The 16458-nt window shown below is 41.9% G+C and overlaps 1 protein-coding gene across 1 annotated transcript; it reads left to right on the top strand.

Moving 5' to 3' along the window:
• Nucleotides 1-218: 218 nt before the first annotated feature.
• Nucleotides 219-1268, top strand: LOC148048239 (uncharacterized). The gene has a single exon (XM_087707864.1). The coding sequence runs from the start codon at nucleotides 278-280 to the stop codon at nucleotides 1112-1114; it is 837 nt and encodes a 278-aa protein (XP_087563990.1). The 5' UTR covers nucleotides 219-277; the 3' UTR covers nucleotides 1115-1268.
• The last annotated feature ends 15190 nt before the right edge of the window (nucleotides 1269-16458 follow it).

Raw genomic sequence — 16458 nt, forward strand, 5'->3', positions numbered from 1 at the left:
ATGTGATTCATTTCGATGCACGCCATCCTTTTTGCTCCTAATGACTATAAAATGCCCACCTAGCAAAAACCTCAGTATTTCCTCTGGGCAGGAGCTGTGAGATCAGGTTATGAGGTTTCACTGACCTCATAGGGGCCCCCAGCTGGAAGAGGAGTGTCCAAGGATGACAAAGGCAGCCAGACAACATGACTAGTCCTGCAACCAGCCAGCCAGAGTACTAAATGTAGAATATCAGAGTTGATCTTAATCTAAGGTTATTAATCCCATCTTTCCCACCATGTTGGCACTAACGGGAGTCTTCCTCCTCTTACTGGCCACATACACGTCCTACACTAAAATGGCAATAAGTGGTCCAGCAACCACCATCTTGGGTAGCATCTCGGAGCTCCTGAACACAGAAGAATGCCATGAGCTCTACCTTCTACTCGCCATCACCCAGAAAGATACAGAACTATCGGAGGAGAAAGAACTCGTTCCTTCTAGCCAATGGCAAGACATCTCCAACATGGACCAATGCAAAGAAAGTCTTGGCCACTGGCTGGAGATGCAGAAGGGCTTCATTGACTGGGACCGCCTGGCTCGAGCTCTCCGACAAATTGGCCGCCCTGATGTTTCCAGGGAGTTGAAGAAGAGCCTCAACAAGAACAGGAGTCTGGAACCAAAATGGAATACGGAGGAAAATCAAACAGGGGCAGCCCCAAAATCACTGTTGGTGATTGAAAACAGGGCACCCATCCGTAGAAGCCGTCAGGGCCCCATCCAGAAGCCCAGGAAGGCCTTTCTGAAGGAGAAGAATTGGTGCTTGAAGACTTTCTTTCAGAAGTGGCTCCCGTTTCCTTTGCACCACTTCACTCTGAGTCTGCAGCAGTACATTGGCCCAGCTACGCGATTGCTGATCGCTGGTTTCCTGGCTGGGCTGGTCCTGTGGCTCTTTTCTGTCTATTACATCATTTGCTGGAACTTGCGGCAATGCCTCTTTGCCAGTGGCGTCCATTACAATGGAACCCCAGCTCGGCAGAACATGAACCTGACTGTGATTTGGAATCATCAATCTGGAGAAGATTCTTTGGAGGATCCGGATACCTCAGAGGATGATGAGGTTGCCGAGGAATAACATTAACCCAAGAGGCTTTCAGTGAAATCTGCAGGAAAGTTGATTTCATTAAATAAATTGCCATGTGAATCTTTTGTTCGTGCCCAACTCAGTTGTCAGCCCTGGGGATTCTACAATGTGATGCTTTCTAGACGTTTGGGATGACCACAGCCATCGGCTCCAACCACCACAATAGGATGATAGGCAATATAATTTAAAACATCTGAATGGCACCAGGTTTGAGAAATTACAGCTACAAAATCAGAGCATACACTGAGGCTGTTTGTGATGCAACTGCAGATGTAAAGTCAAGGCAAGTGGGGTACGGGTTTTGACTGCAACACAGAGAAAGTTACGTAATAAGAAGTATTCAGTATAAAATTTGGTGGCAGTAGAAAGATATTGTTGTCACATTCTTTATGCTTGCAGCCTAGCTTTGCTATTCACATTCTATTATTATTTTTACTTGAGAAGGGGAAAACAACATATGCAGAAAGTATATGATTCTTTGCATATTTTATAATCCATCCATCCATCCATCTATCTTATGTAGCAGAAAGATAGATTGCAGAAAGTATGTAATTATATGCATATTTTTAATCATCTGTCTGGTCTGCCTGCCTGCCTGCCTGCCTGCCTGCCTGCCTGCCTGCCTGCCTGCCTGCCTGCCTACCTACCTTTCCATCCATCCAGCCAGCCAGCCAGCCATCTATCTATCTTATATAGCAGAAAGATAGATTGCAGAAAGTATGCAATTCTTTGCATATTTTTAATCATCTGTCTGGTCTGCCTGCCTGCCTGCCTGCCTGCCTGCCTGCCTGCCTGCCTGCCTGCCTGCCTGCCTGCCTGCCTACCTTTCCATCCATCCAGCCAGCCAGCCATCTATCTATCTTATATAGCAGAAAGATAGATTGCAGAAAGTATGCAATTCTTTGCATATTTTTAATCATCTGTCTGGTCTGCCTGCCCGCCCACCCGCCCGCCCGCCCGCCCGCCTATCCATCCATCCATCCATCCATCCATCCATCCATCCATCCATCCTATATAGCAGAAAGATAGATTGCAGAAAGTATGTGATTCTTTGTATGTTTTATCTATATGTACCGGGTGCAGGACATGGATTGGCAATGGGGGCAGAAAATCTCATGCCAGAACAACAACAGTTCAAAAGAGCAGTGGAGGAAGGCCCCATGGTAGCATTTGCACAATTCAGTTAACTATAAATCTAAATTAGTGGACAAATGCACACATACACAGTTCTACCATCATTTCATGAAGTTTTTACTGTTGTCATTTATCAAAGAGTCACTTGTTGAGATGGGTAGCTTTGCAAAATTGATTACACTAAAAAAAGGTTTAATTCAGAAAAAAGCACTATCTATCTTGGATCACATTAATCCAGATGGGCTCGTACACCAAGGATACAAAGTAGTATCCATTTGAGGGTTAAATGGTGCAATAAGGCAATAATCACAGGTAAAAGGCAGGGGATCGAGACAGATGTTGAAAATGGCACCATACTCACTAGAGGAAATCCACAGCTGAATCTGACATATGAACCTGCCTTACTGGGACATTTGTTTTGTTCGGCGTTACTTTTCAGAGTTTTCAGGTTCAAGAGACTTGAGTTCAGCAAAGCAGAGATATGTTTTCCTCATCATAATCACTTTTCCTGAAGCTGCTGGAAAGTCCACAGGAATGTAGTATAAGGTGTGACCCCTATACCTATGATGGTGAACCTATGGCATGCGTGCCAGAAGTGGCACGCAGAGACATCTCTCCGGGCATGCCAACCATCATCCGTTGCTCTTCCGGGTTCTGGCGCCCTGACCAGTTGGTCTTTGCACGCACATGCACACCAGAAAGCACACACTGGAAACTAGAAGCTCTGCTTCCCAATGCATACTTGCGTGCCAGAGAACTGCTCTTCCGATTTCCAGCACTCCCATGCATGGGCAGCAGGAAGCTGCTCTTCCGGTTTTCCCACCATGCACACGCTCCTGTTTCGGCACTCGGTGCCGAAAAGGTTCACCAACACTGCCCTATACACAGCTCACAACAGATTCAGGGGCAATTCAACAAGGAAAATAATATGTACTTCCTGCAAAGAAGAATGCTATTTCTCCTACTACCCGTGACTTCGCTCCAATCATTCAAAGCCCTCCTTAGAAACACCATGAACATCAGCAGCAATAAAATGAACATAAAAATAAAAAAATATGGCGGCTACTGCATCCCATGTCATGTGGCCTTAAAAATCCAACCACTTTCTTCTTGCAGTGGCTGGTGAAATACCTTTCCACATGGCAGTACTCCCCATGGAGATCTCAACAATGGCTAAAATCTAGCAGGGATGCTGATCACACGAGATCTTGTGCATTGTGTAGCATGAGGGAGGGATGGCTGGTAGTTGCCAGAAGGACAGATTCATTGGAGGAAGGCGAGATGTACTTCATTCCACATTGTATAAATAAACTAACAATGGAGGAAAAAAGACATATCAAATTCATAGGGGAATTGTGCAACAGTCTGTCATCCTCCTGCACTTATTGTGCTAGTGATTTTTATGTGAGTCACATGCTTCGGAAGCAACTGCGTCCCTTGTGCATTTTCCAAGATGTGGCTGACTCTAAGAGATTTATAATCAATCTACTCCACCTTGTGGTTTGTTTGGAGAAACAGGAAGTACACTGGAAGAGAAAGTGAGACAGACAGACAGACATTGTATCTTTGGACATCATTTAATATCAACAGTTTTTTAAGCTATTCAAAACCTGTTTGATGTAATATTAGCACTGTGGAGTTGTTTATTTATTTATTTAATTTATACGCCACCTATCTCACTTTCCAAAGATATTGTTCCATTTCTTATGTCATTTCACAAACCTATAGTTCTTCACCTGTAGCACATCAATCCTAACAACTACTGTGCCATCATAGTGGCAATTATCAACTTCAACAGTCTTTGTTGCCTTCATAAGTTTCAGTTAAAGGACAGGCGGAAATAACCATGAAGAAACCCCTTTCATGCAGAGTGAGGGAGAGAGTAACAACAACGTGAAACAACAGTGGCAGCATCCTTACTGATTGCCCGCATTAAAAGGTCAGAAATACGTTCAAAGGAAATCCTAAAAGACCTTGGCAATAAGTTAGAAACATGATAAGATCACATGTACCAGAAGAAAACTTTCTGGTTTTTCAACATGTGACCCTAATGTGTGTGTGTGTGTGTGTGTGTGTGTGTGTGTGTGTGTGTGTGTGTGTAGGCACCCTCCTTAGATGCTCTTTATATGCTCTTTTACAACAGCCTATTGGTTTACAAGATAGCCTTTAGATTAGAGATCCTAATATAATAGTCTAAACATGCTTGGAAGGCTTTGGTTTTTCTTGTAGCAAATATGCCTCAACTAACTTTGCCCTTTGTCCCTATCATATGTGTGTGTGTCAGTGATGGGTTCCTACTGGTTCGGACTCGTTTGGCCGAACCGGTAGTAGTTTGGCAGTCTGGGTCGCTGGAACCGGCAGCGACCCAGGCCAGCCATGCCCCCAAACCAGTTCTCCGGGCAAAGCCATAGGCAGCGCCATCTTGTTTTTGGCTTCTGCACATGCACAGAAAAATTTTTATTGCACTGCGCATGCGCACGCAGCATACATCAAGCATGTGCGCTGTGCTCACGAGCAAACCAGCAGTTGTGACTGCCAGAACCCACGCCTGGTGTGGGTGTGTGGGTGTGTGTGTGTATGAGTGTGTGTGCACATGCATATATATGTGCATTTGCTTGTGTGTGTACACTGTATATTGCATACATACATACATACATACATACATACATACATACATACATACATACATACAGTACATATAAACTATGTGACAGTTTTAATTGATCAAAGCCATAATGGGCAATGGAAATTAGTATCCATGGGTCCATCAGGTAACAGCTAGGACACATGGAGGACTGTGATCTGGAATGTAGGAGGAGTAAATTATAAATTAGCACATATAAAGTACCATAGGAAATGAATAAAAGAATAATAGTTGCATAATATGCCATATGCCTTTGAAATAAAATGAAAAGGAAGCAAAAGAAAGGGGAAGATGTACTGCAATAGATCTGAAGAATCTGATCTTGTGGCATGGAGTTTATAAACATGTGAAAATTGCTAGGAGTTCGATCCTAACCAGTTCAAAGTTGACTCAGCCTTCCATCCTTCCAAGGTCGTTAAAATGAGGACCCAGATTGTTGGGGGGGGGAATGCTGGCTCTGTAAACCACTTAGAGAGGGCTGTAAAGCACTGTGAAGCAGTATATAAGTCTAACTGCTATTGCTATGAGAATAGAGAAAAATAGAGAAGGCAACAATCAGACCGTGTTGATGAGAACCTGAAAAAGGAAAGGAGAACAGAAGTCAATCTTAAGAAGGGGGATATATACAGTATGTGTTATACGTATGGATGTTTTCAAGGACAAAGAGCATGAACTGGTATCAATTCATTTTTGTCAAAGCCAGCTTGGTGTTGTGATTGAAGGCACTGGGCTAGAAACTGGGGGATCATGGATTCAAGCCCCACCTTAGACAGAAAGTTACATGAGTGACCTTGGCCCAGTCCTTCTCTTTTAGGCTTAGGAAGCAAGCAACGTCAAACCACTTCTGAAAAACCTTGCCAAGAAAACTGCAGGAGTTATTCCAGGCAGTCGCCAAGAGCCAAGACTAAGTTGAAGGCTCAAAACAATAGTAACACACTAGTTTTAGTTAAGTTTTTGTTTCGATTTCTTATCTCATGATTTTCATTTCTTTGGCTTACTATCTCTTATTTCTTTTTTACACAGTAGATAAAATTGTTTGAGCTGTAAGAACATAATATAACACGTGTGTGTGTGTGTGTGTGTGTGTGTGTGTGTGTGTGTGTGCAGATTTCTGCACATTATTATTATTAACCTTGCAATTGGTAACCACTAATCTTATTACACATGCTTGTTTATTCTCACAGTATGGCAATGAATCCTAATCTGATGCTCAATTAGATCACAGCCCCACCATTCCACAATTAAGAAATGCTATTCTATGTCACAGTAGGAAAACAAACAGAAAAGTTTGCATATTTATGAAGGGGGATTACTGATATGGAAGGAACCAGAAGAGGGAGCTGTGAGCAAAGAATAAATCAGAACTGGAAGAAGGTAACACTTATGGCAATTTTGCATGCATTTATTTGTCTTTCTCTGCGTTTTTCCACACATAAAAGTTAACATGAGCTTCTAGACCCTGAGTATATCCAGCAAGAATAGTGTAATAAGTCATCAAGCATGCTGAAACATATGAAACACCCTCCTACACATTAATAACAATATCATTAGATTATGGGATTTCCAATAAAGCAGCCCCAGCCATAATCAAGAAGGAGGACTGAGCAAGACCGGAGACCATAAGGACTTCAGAAATATGTACACAAACAGGCACACAGACATACAATATGCATACAAGCACTCAAAAAAACCAAAGCAATTCAATGGAGATGGGACTCACAGGGGACACAAAATTGCCTCAGTTCAGGAGAGTGGAGGGAGCAAGAAGGAATGAACAGGAAATGGTGAAGAAGTGAACACCACATCCTAGATTAAGACATGACTATAACCTCGAGTCAGGAGTCCTCTTTGATCAAGATTTATTTGCCTGATAAATGTTGGTGGTTCATAGATATTACAGTTATATTGAGGGACTATATACGCGCACTCAGAGAGAGGGAAACGGAGAGATTGCCATGTGTAACCTTTGGTCTACAAAGATTTCAGGAGCAACGTAAACCTCTCAGGATCTTTGAGCCTATAAAAAAGAGATTATGAAGCACGGCTCCCTGAGGCAGCCCTTAGCAGCCATACGTTGCTCCAAAGCCACTCCTTCCGAAAAGAAAATTAGCTAACAGCACATGGATGGCAGACCTCACTCTTCCTCTAGAGTTTCTCCACAGAGACTAGCTTGCCAAGGAAGGACCATTAACAACACATTGCTTTCCTAACAAGAGCATATAATATTGGTCGAGGAAATGTTTTGCTCTGGAGATTATAGGTAACTGAAGCAAAACATGAAGGCAAAAGAAATGTCAAGCTCTCTTTGAACCCACAACAGCTTTACAGTGAATCTTTTAGGATTCATATGCCTGCAGACTTGACAAGTTGTAAAGGTTTTTTTCTCTCTTTTTCACCTAAAGGTAAAGGTTCCTTTCACACATATTTGCTAGTCATTCCCAACTCTAGGGGGCGGTGCTCATCTCTGTTTCAAAGCCGAAGAGCCAGTGCTGTTTGAAGACAGCGGTCATGTGTCTGACATGACTAAATGCTGAAGGCGCATGGAACACTGTTACCTACCACCAAAGGTGCTTCCTATTTTTCTACTTGCATTTTTTACATGCTTTCGAACTGCTAAGTTGGCAGAAGCTGGGACAAGTAACGGGAGCTCACTCTGTTACACGGAGCTAGGGATTCGAACCGCCAAACTGCTGACCTTTCTGATCAACAAGCTCAGCATCTTAGGCACTGAGCCACCGCGTCCTCTTTTTCAACTACTCGATTGTTATTACCAAGTAATAATTCATTCTTTCTATCTTTGCCTGCCTCTCTTCCTTCAATAGGATAGGCAAAAGGGGGAGGCAGTACAATTAACCTGCTATCACAGATTTGCAAAATTGCAACAGAAACTACAAAGTCTGGAAAGATCTGTGTTGGGATTCACATGCTGTTGTACAGTATTTGGGTACATTGTGTGTAAATGGTGGGAGGCCCACCTGGAACGAAGAAGGACATATTGAAATTATAACTAGACTTCTCAGAAACTTTGGTTAAAAAGGTGAAATAAGTTTACTCTTCATGTTCCTATAATACTTGCAATAAAATAAGCTGATGGCAGGCTGTCTCACATGGAAACACATGGGTTCCTTGAAAGAATTGTATTAAACTAGCCTTCCAACAGATGGAAAAATATAAAGCCAGCTCCAATCATTTTTTTTTCTGATTGCTCCAGAGTGTGGATAATCCTTACTTAACAACTACAATGGGAACCAGCAATTCCATTGTGACTTAGCATCACATGATTGTGATGGGCTTACATTCTCATATCCACCATCTTTGCTAAGCAAGTCACCTGCAGCTGCTAAGATTAATTATATTGGGGAGATAATCTTGGTCCCTCACCTGCTGCACATTAAACACTTGGGCAAACTAGCCAGGTCTTCTGCTTATTGCTCAATCAGGACCCCTCAAATCCAGGAGGACCCCAAATTGTGGACCTGATCCTGCAGTGGGAGGGTGATCCTATTCAAAGCCAGAGTTGGAATTTGATTCAAGTCAGATTAAGCAGATCGGCAACAAACAGCAATTTTGTCTTGCAAGGATTTAATCTGAGCTTGTTTCAACCCATCCAGGCCTTTATAAGACTTGAGGGAGCAAGCCAGGACTTTTCTCGCATTCCAATCTGGCCCAAAGTAGCGAAGTACAGCTGGGTAACCTTCGTGAATTGATACTCACACATAACTTTCATCAAGAGCATCACATAGATGTTACATTGCATAGAGAGACCAAAACAAAACTCATCAATCCTACACGGAAGGAATCATGGTGTAACATTTCTTCCTTCACACACACCACCTGGAACCACCCACTTAGTAGTAATATAGTACCTCAAAGCCCAAATCTTTGCAGGTGTTCAGTAGGATACCTGGTCAATGATGTCAAATTTCAATGAGATTTCTAATAGGCCTAGGAACAATCATCCATCCAGGTCCTGTCAAAAATCATCAAACTGTCTTCAAACAATGTTGTTTCCATCCCATGCCCACACCTAAATCCTCAATAGGAAATCTATTCCCTCTGTGATCCTCTGCAGTTAGAATCCAACCATTTTCTTCAAACCCTCCCCTGAAAAAGAAAGCCTGAAGATTGGCCAATAGTTGTCTAAGGAGCTATACTGAGATAAGGCTTCTTCAGGAAGAGGAATACCACAAACGTATTTAGGAGAATGGACACCGGCCCTCAAGAAGCATTGACCACCTCAAATCTAATCACACATGCCCGGCTTGGCTATACCAATATGTCAGCGTAACATGGATCAAATGCACTGAAGCTGATACTGCAGAGGGCTTTATTCGCAATCTCAGTTTTCCCAAACTTAAAAGATCCCAGATAATATTTCAAAACAGTACCCTGGTCCACTCTAGTGGAAACCTCCAAGTAGATACAAATTCAGAGCAAATGCAAGTGATTTTGTCTCCAAGCATGTCATAGCAGCCTCCAGGAGGAACTTCATTTCTACTTTTCCAGAAGAGGAAGAGGAAACAAACTACCCTGAACAGAGGTGATGGATGTGATTCTGTAAGAGCAAGAAGAGTGGAGATGTGAGAGCACTTTGCCACTGTTATTGTATTGTATTGTATTTGGTTTATTTGTATACCGCCCTTCTCCAGGAGGGACTCAGGGCGGCGAACAACTCAAAGGGGAAAGGGAACATAAACAACAGTACACATAATTAAAATACACGAAAATCACACAGCCATACCAGTCGAGAGGGGAGGGGAACTCATCAACCCCAGGCCTGCCGGCACAGCCAGGTTTTGATGGCTTTCCGGAAGGCCTGGAGAGAGGTGAGGGTCCGGATCTCTGCGGGGAGTTCATTCCAAAGGGCCGGAGCTGCTACAGAGAAGGCCCTCCCCCGGGTAGTAGCCAGATGGCATTGGCTGGTGGACGGAACCCGGAGGAGGCCGACCCTGTGAGATCTGACATCTGATATGTCTACTATGCACTTCTGAACATGGATACACAGCCACGATCAATCTGGTTCATTCTTTGTTTTTTTCCCCACTCTTATTATTCAAGGCCTCACACATTTAATCTGTGATATGACGAGGGATGATATGCTAGCAGTGTTCCAATATCTCAGGGGCTGCCTCAAAGAAGAGGGAGTCCAGCTATTCTCCAAGGCACCTGAAGGCAGGACAAGAAGCAAAACTAATCAAGGAGAGAAGCAACCTAGAACTAAGAAGAAATTTCCTGATGGAACAGTCAACCAGTGGAACAGGTTGCCTTCAGAACTTGTGGGTACTCTAACACTGGGGGTTTTTTAAGAAGAGATTGGACAATCATTTTTCCAGAATGTTATGGGGTTTATTGCTTGAGCAGAGGGTTGGACTAGAAGTCCTCCAAGGTCCTTTCTAACTCTGTTATTCTGTTATCTTCTGTAGCAACTCAATAACTGAACTGGCTGAGATCTACAAGGGAAAAGAGGCAGCTTGGGGACAATGTTCCCCCATTGTCATTGTCATCTTCACATTCCAAAGATCAGCAAGACATATGTTTTTTTCCCCCAAGACTGAAATCCTGAAGCTCCTCTAGTTACCTTAGAATCTGTGATATGACGAGGGATGATATGCTAGCAGTGTTCCAATATCTAAGGGCCACCACAAATTTTCCAAATCACCTGAGGGTAGGACAAGAAGCAATAGATGGAAATCTAATCAAGGAGAGAAGCAACCTAGAACTAAGAAGAACTAAGAACTAAGAAGCCAGTCCAATGTCCTGTGGAGAAAATCCTACTGAAATTGGAAGTAAATCCTATTTTTACAATATATCCTTTCTAAAAATAAAAACTGGGAGATCAAATCTAACTGCCTATACAGATTCATTTATACATAGGGGCATGGATAAAACAACAGTATGGCTACAAATGCAGAATTTAGTGGAATTTGTGATTTGTCTTTAAGAGTGACTTCTGTAACCGCTTAGGAATAGGTAAGATATTTTTAGCTAGCATTGGCCTAACTGTAACAATTCAAGCAGTTGGGATTGTTTCTGAGCACTGATTTGCATGGGCAAAGGAGAAATTATATTTAATGGCTAATAGAAAACCAGCAATTTTATTCCTCTTCATCCAACTACTTCTCTTCTCCAACAGAACAACTTTGTACTGGACACAGCAAGGAATGAGCCCACAAAGATTGGAGGGCTAAAATTAACTTCAGAGTTAAATAATCCAAATCCTGCTCAGGGCCATTTTAAGCAATGCCACAAATTAAGACGTCTTCCATAGCTAAGCCCAGGGCAACGTGCAAGCTGTCACAGCTTGGGAGGTTAAATCCCCAAGGCCGAAAGCTTTCATCCTTTGTAATGACCAGAAACAGTGTCAGAAAATTTTCACGTGTCCTAGCATCTAGAGGTATGCCATGTCTGTTGTAATGGAAGTCAGAGGAGGCAGCACAACAGCCACTAGTGGAGTGTTTCTGGAAATGTCTTGGTTAAGTGAAGCAAGGGCAGCCCTAAAGGACATCTTCTAAGAGGCTAAGATACTTGATCTCCCCCCCCCCAAAAAAAAGACTTCAGTCAAGGTATTTTCATCAGACATCACCTTCGGTTAATGAGACAAGGTTGGACATTTTGGCAACCTTTGATCCCACTAGTTCTCCAATCCTCACTTTGAATTACCAAACAATGGAGCAGCCATATCATTCTCAGGTATATATTTTCATTTCCATATAAATAAGGCCATTGTGAAGGTTCTTATTTAATACATAAGATGCCAAGCAAGTTAGAAAGTAATGTCTGTTTTTTTTAATGTTGTATTCTCTACCCGGGATAGGGTATGTTTCTGTGATGCTTGATAATATCACATTTTATAAATTGTCTATTTGGTAGTACTTTGTCATTGTTTTTTATGATGATGTGACCTTTCTTATGTTATTAGTGGAGGAAACTTATAAATAATTGTTAACAATAAATACATTCCCCTCCTTGTCATCATGATTAGAATGTGGTATGGGACTACATCAATGGTGGGTTTCAAAAAATTTTGGAATCTCTTCTGTAGGTGTGGCCTGCTTTCCGGGTCCACTGGTGGAACCTCTTCTAACCGGTTCGGTAGATTTGACAAACCGGTTCTACCGAATAGGTGCGAACTGGTAGGAACCCATCTCTGGATTACGTAGTCTTTTTCAGATGCAAGAATAGGAATGACCAGTAGATGGAAGCAGAGTGCTAAGAGTTTCTCTATGTTGCTATCTAGGGGGTCATTTGGACTTTTGCAATTTTGATCTGATACTCTAGTGTATTGTTCTCACAACAGAAAGAAAATGTGTTTAACTATAAAAGGAAGGAGCTGCTTAGCAGGCTATTATGTTTCAATTGCACAATAAGGTAAGGCTGTAATTTGTGTGTGTGCGCATGTACATATGTGTATGTGTGCAGTTTATAGTGTTTGCCTAGTTAGTACATATGATTTTTAAGGTTTTTCTGCTATTTTTGGATTGAAACCGGATGTGTTCTAACTCCCATTTTGCAGGTCATTAAAAGTTGTTGAATATATAGGGATTATTCTGCAACTATTTTATGATGAATTAGGAAGGTCCATACCAGGATAGTCAGGACTATCTTATTAAATAGTTCTTCAAAGCAGGAAGTTGCAACCGAGACATATACTAAGCATTTTCAGGGGTCTAATACATTTCACTCGAATGGATTCATTTGCAACAGAGAAATATTAAAAAGAATATGCATACACGGCTATGGGAAATCTATTTCAAAAATAGATTTAATGGAATAATTGTTTTCAAGCGGAAACTCATTCATAAACCATTTAACCAGGTCCATGTGGCTTTGGTTCTTGAAAATAGTTTTATGATTTAAAAAAAGTTATCTCTGGGAATCTGCTAAATAGGACATTTGGCTTATGAACTTCGATGTGAAATATTTCTTACTGAATGATACTAACCCAGGCCTACCATGTTTGGGATAATCAAATCCACATGATTATGTGACGACAAGAAATTATTAAAATCTCAACAACCTCTAGATCTTTATTACCATCTCTAGCAGTCATTGAGGGGGTTTCTTGCTGTCTGGACATGAGTCTAATAAACTGTTGTGGAAAGTTTTTTTGGGGGGAACCCCAATGGGCAAGTCTGTTGTATTGCTGACATTCTAAATGCAACCCTGTATATGCCCACTTAGAAGTAAAATGAATTCAGTTACTGCCACGTCCCTGGTTTTCCATGTTTGTAAATATAATTCTTCTTGTGAGCATCTGCTCAAAAATCAGTGAAAGCTATTAGTCTTTATTCTCACTGTAAAATATGAAGAGGGATGAAACAGAGGGAAGAAAAGTTAACATTTCCTATATTTTAATCCTGCTAGTAAATCTGGGTGAAGAGCATATTCAGTGCCAAGGGATATATCAGGAATATGTTTTATACCGCCAAACTACATGTGAAATAGGATTTGATTACTAGAACTTCTGACATCTTTGCCAAAAGTAATTGAGCGGTCCGAGGTAGTCAAGAAAGAAAAACAGCCCCAAAACTCATCTATTCAATTTTCATCTGGGCCAATAATACCATAATCGTTCATCGATATCTCTGGATTATTTTGCCATTAAGTTGAAAAGGACTTTCTTCTGAAACATCGTTACATTGATGGAATGTATGTTACATTGATGATGATTATGAGAACAAAGACATCTGGAAATCTTAGGGGGGAGAGGATTTTGCAGGACCTAAATAGCCAGTTCCTGCTAGTTCAATGAAAACTAAGGTATACATGCTATCGATGATAACCAATCTCCAATTTCAAATATTGGTGGAAGAAACAGACATTTATCTTGCCTTGTAGGAAGGTAGTGTATGTCCCAAAGGTGCTTTTTCCAGGAGGCAACTGGACTTTCTTGTTTTTTCTTTCAAGACATTTCGCTTCTCATCCAAGAAGCTTCTTCAGCTCTGACAGGATGGTTGGGAATGAAAGGATTTACATTCCTTGCAGACAGTTGGTCATTTACATCCTTTCAGAGGGTCCTTGAAGCACTTGGAGATTTATGTGTGTCCTCAGGGTGAGCACCTGAGTAGTGCTCCTGGTTCCTGTAGTCTGCAATGTTTCCATGGAAATCCATTCCTACTTCCACACCATTCAAAGGGTGTTCATCCCAAATTGTATAACTGAAAGTCTGTAAAGATTCTCAGTCATCCAGGTCATGGTTGTCCCAAAGGTGCTTTTTCAGGAGGCAACTGGACTTTCTTGGCTTTTTTTTCTTTGAAGACGTTTCGCTTCTCATCCAAGAAGCTTCTTCCGCTCTGACAGGACAGTGGGGAATGGAAGATTTACCATATTTTTCAGACTATAAGACGCACCGGTGTATAAGATCCACCAAGATTTTGAAGGGGTAAGTAAGAAAAAAAAGTTTTTGTCTTCCCTGGACCCCAGAAGCACTCTGCAGGCTTCAGCAGGGCTAGGGAAAGGCAAAAATGCCCCCATTTTTCACCAAAACGGGGGCATTTTTCCCTTCCCCCAGCTCTGCTGAAGCCTGCAGAGTGCTTCTGGGGAGTGGGGGAAGACAAAAACCCCTATTTGGGTGAAAAGGCCCATTTTTCACAAAAATGGGGTGTGGGGGCAGGGCTTCGGGAGGCCAAAAATGGCTGCATTCGGCGAATAAGATGCTCCAACATTTCCATGATCTTTTAGGGCAGTGGTTCCCAAACTTGGCAACTTTAAGACTTGTGGACTTTAACTCCCAGAATTCTCCAGCCAGCTCTGGCTGGAGAATTCTGGGAGTTAAAGTCCACAAGTCTTAAAGTTGCCAAGTTTGGGAACCACTGTTTTAGCGGGGGGAGGGGAGGTGTGTTTTATACTTTGAAAAATATGGTATATATGAGAAGCGAAACGTCTTCCAATAAAAAATAAGAAAGTCCAGTTGACTCCTGAAAAAGCACCTTTGAGACAACCATACCTGGATGACTGAGAATCTCTACAGAAAGGTAGTGCATGGCTTCACATTCAGCCTGGGAGAGTTTAGGACAAGAGAAAACCTAAAAATCTCAGGGCCAATATATTTTACGGTTATGTTCAGATTGATATTGATTGAAAAGAACCCTCAGAATTTTACATCGATCTTAAAGCAATGCAGGCAAGGATTGTTGACACAAAGTGGAATAAAAAAATTACAGAGTTGTACTCACTGCATGTAGTTAGTGTTTGGAATTGGGTCCTTGCCGAGCTGTTGTGTTTAAAGGAGACTCTCTATAGACAGTGATCTTGAAGTGTGAAATGGTTTTTAAAATATCGGGGTACAATATGAACATTTTCCTAAATCCTTGATGTGTAGCTAAATATGTATCAAAGAATTGGAGGAGTTGAGGAGGGGGGACAGAAAGCCCTTCCATGCTCTGCCCTTTTCAGGCCTAAAATTCAGTGGCTTGCTTATGTTACATATCTACTGTGACGTTCATGGAGACATAGGTTGAAAACAGCCCAAACTCAGATTATGCATATTTGAATCTAGGCCTCTGCAGAAGAAAAAGAACATTTCCCTGTAAGACCTTTGGACTAGTTCAGAATAAGCCCTGGACATTGTCGGATCTCCTGTCTTTGGACTGATTTGCACTTCCTGCTTGCCCAACATCTCAAGGACACACCACCTACGGTTGTGCAGGGCAAGAACGGATGATGTCATCCTCAGTCTGCCCTTAATATGGGAGGCCACCTCCCCATTCGATATTACACAAGTGCTCTGATCTTACACAACTGTTCCGAGTGGTTGTTATGTACTTTGGGAGACGCCTCAATTTCGCTCTGGATACCATTTTGTTCTAGGCTTCGAAGCAGTCTGACATAGAAGAGGTTTTTTCCTCCGAGTTCAGTAGCAGAGTGGTAAAATGCCTTTTAGAAAGAAAGGAAGGAAGGATGATGGTGGGAAGGAGGAAAGGAAGGAAGGAATGAAAAGACAGAAAAAGAAAGGAAGGAAGGAAAGAGGATGGTGAGAGGGAGGGAAGGAAGGAATGAAAAAAGACAGAGAAAGAAAGAAAGAAAAGAAAGAAAGAAAGAAAGAAAGAAAAAAAGAAAGAAAGAAAGAAAAGGTTCAGCAAAAGAATGATGAAAGGTGGACTGTTTTTTTCCCCTTTATTTCTTTCAGCTCAGTAAAATTTGACAAGTGGTTGTTTTGACCTATAAAATCATGGCCTCCTTGCTGTTTTCACTCAGAAGAGATGTCCCAGAAGGGAAAACAATGGGTGCCTAATTTCCCAAGTTGGATAGGAGGGGAGGAGGGGGGGAGGAGAGGAAAGGAGAGGAAAGGAGAGGAGAGGAGAGGAGAGGAAAGGAAAGGAAAGGAAATCCAACAATTGGGACTGAGTTAATTGTTGTCCACGGAGAACATCACTGTAGCTAAAATAGAAAAAAAAACCATTTCAAGTCTTAACAAGATTTTACAGCTGTTTATGTGCAGGGAGATAAAGATTGTTTTGAGGAAAAGCTCATAGGCTGTTTTGTGGAATTTTGGCTGACGGCCGGCTATAACCAGAGGGACCCCCCCCCTTTTATCTTTACCATCATTTTTTTTTTG

The sequence above is a fragment of the Thamnophis sirtalis genome, unplaced genomic scaffold (genome assembly GCF_051295495.1).
Source record: "Thamnophis sirtalis isolate CommonGarterSnake01/CBP01778 unplaced genomic scaffold, rThaSir2_p1.2 scaffold_3, whole genome shotgun sequence".
Lineage (NCBI taxonomy): Eukaryota > Metazoa > Chordata > Lepidosauria > Squamata > Natricidae > Thamnophis > Thamnophis sirtalis.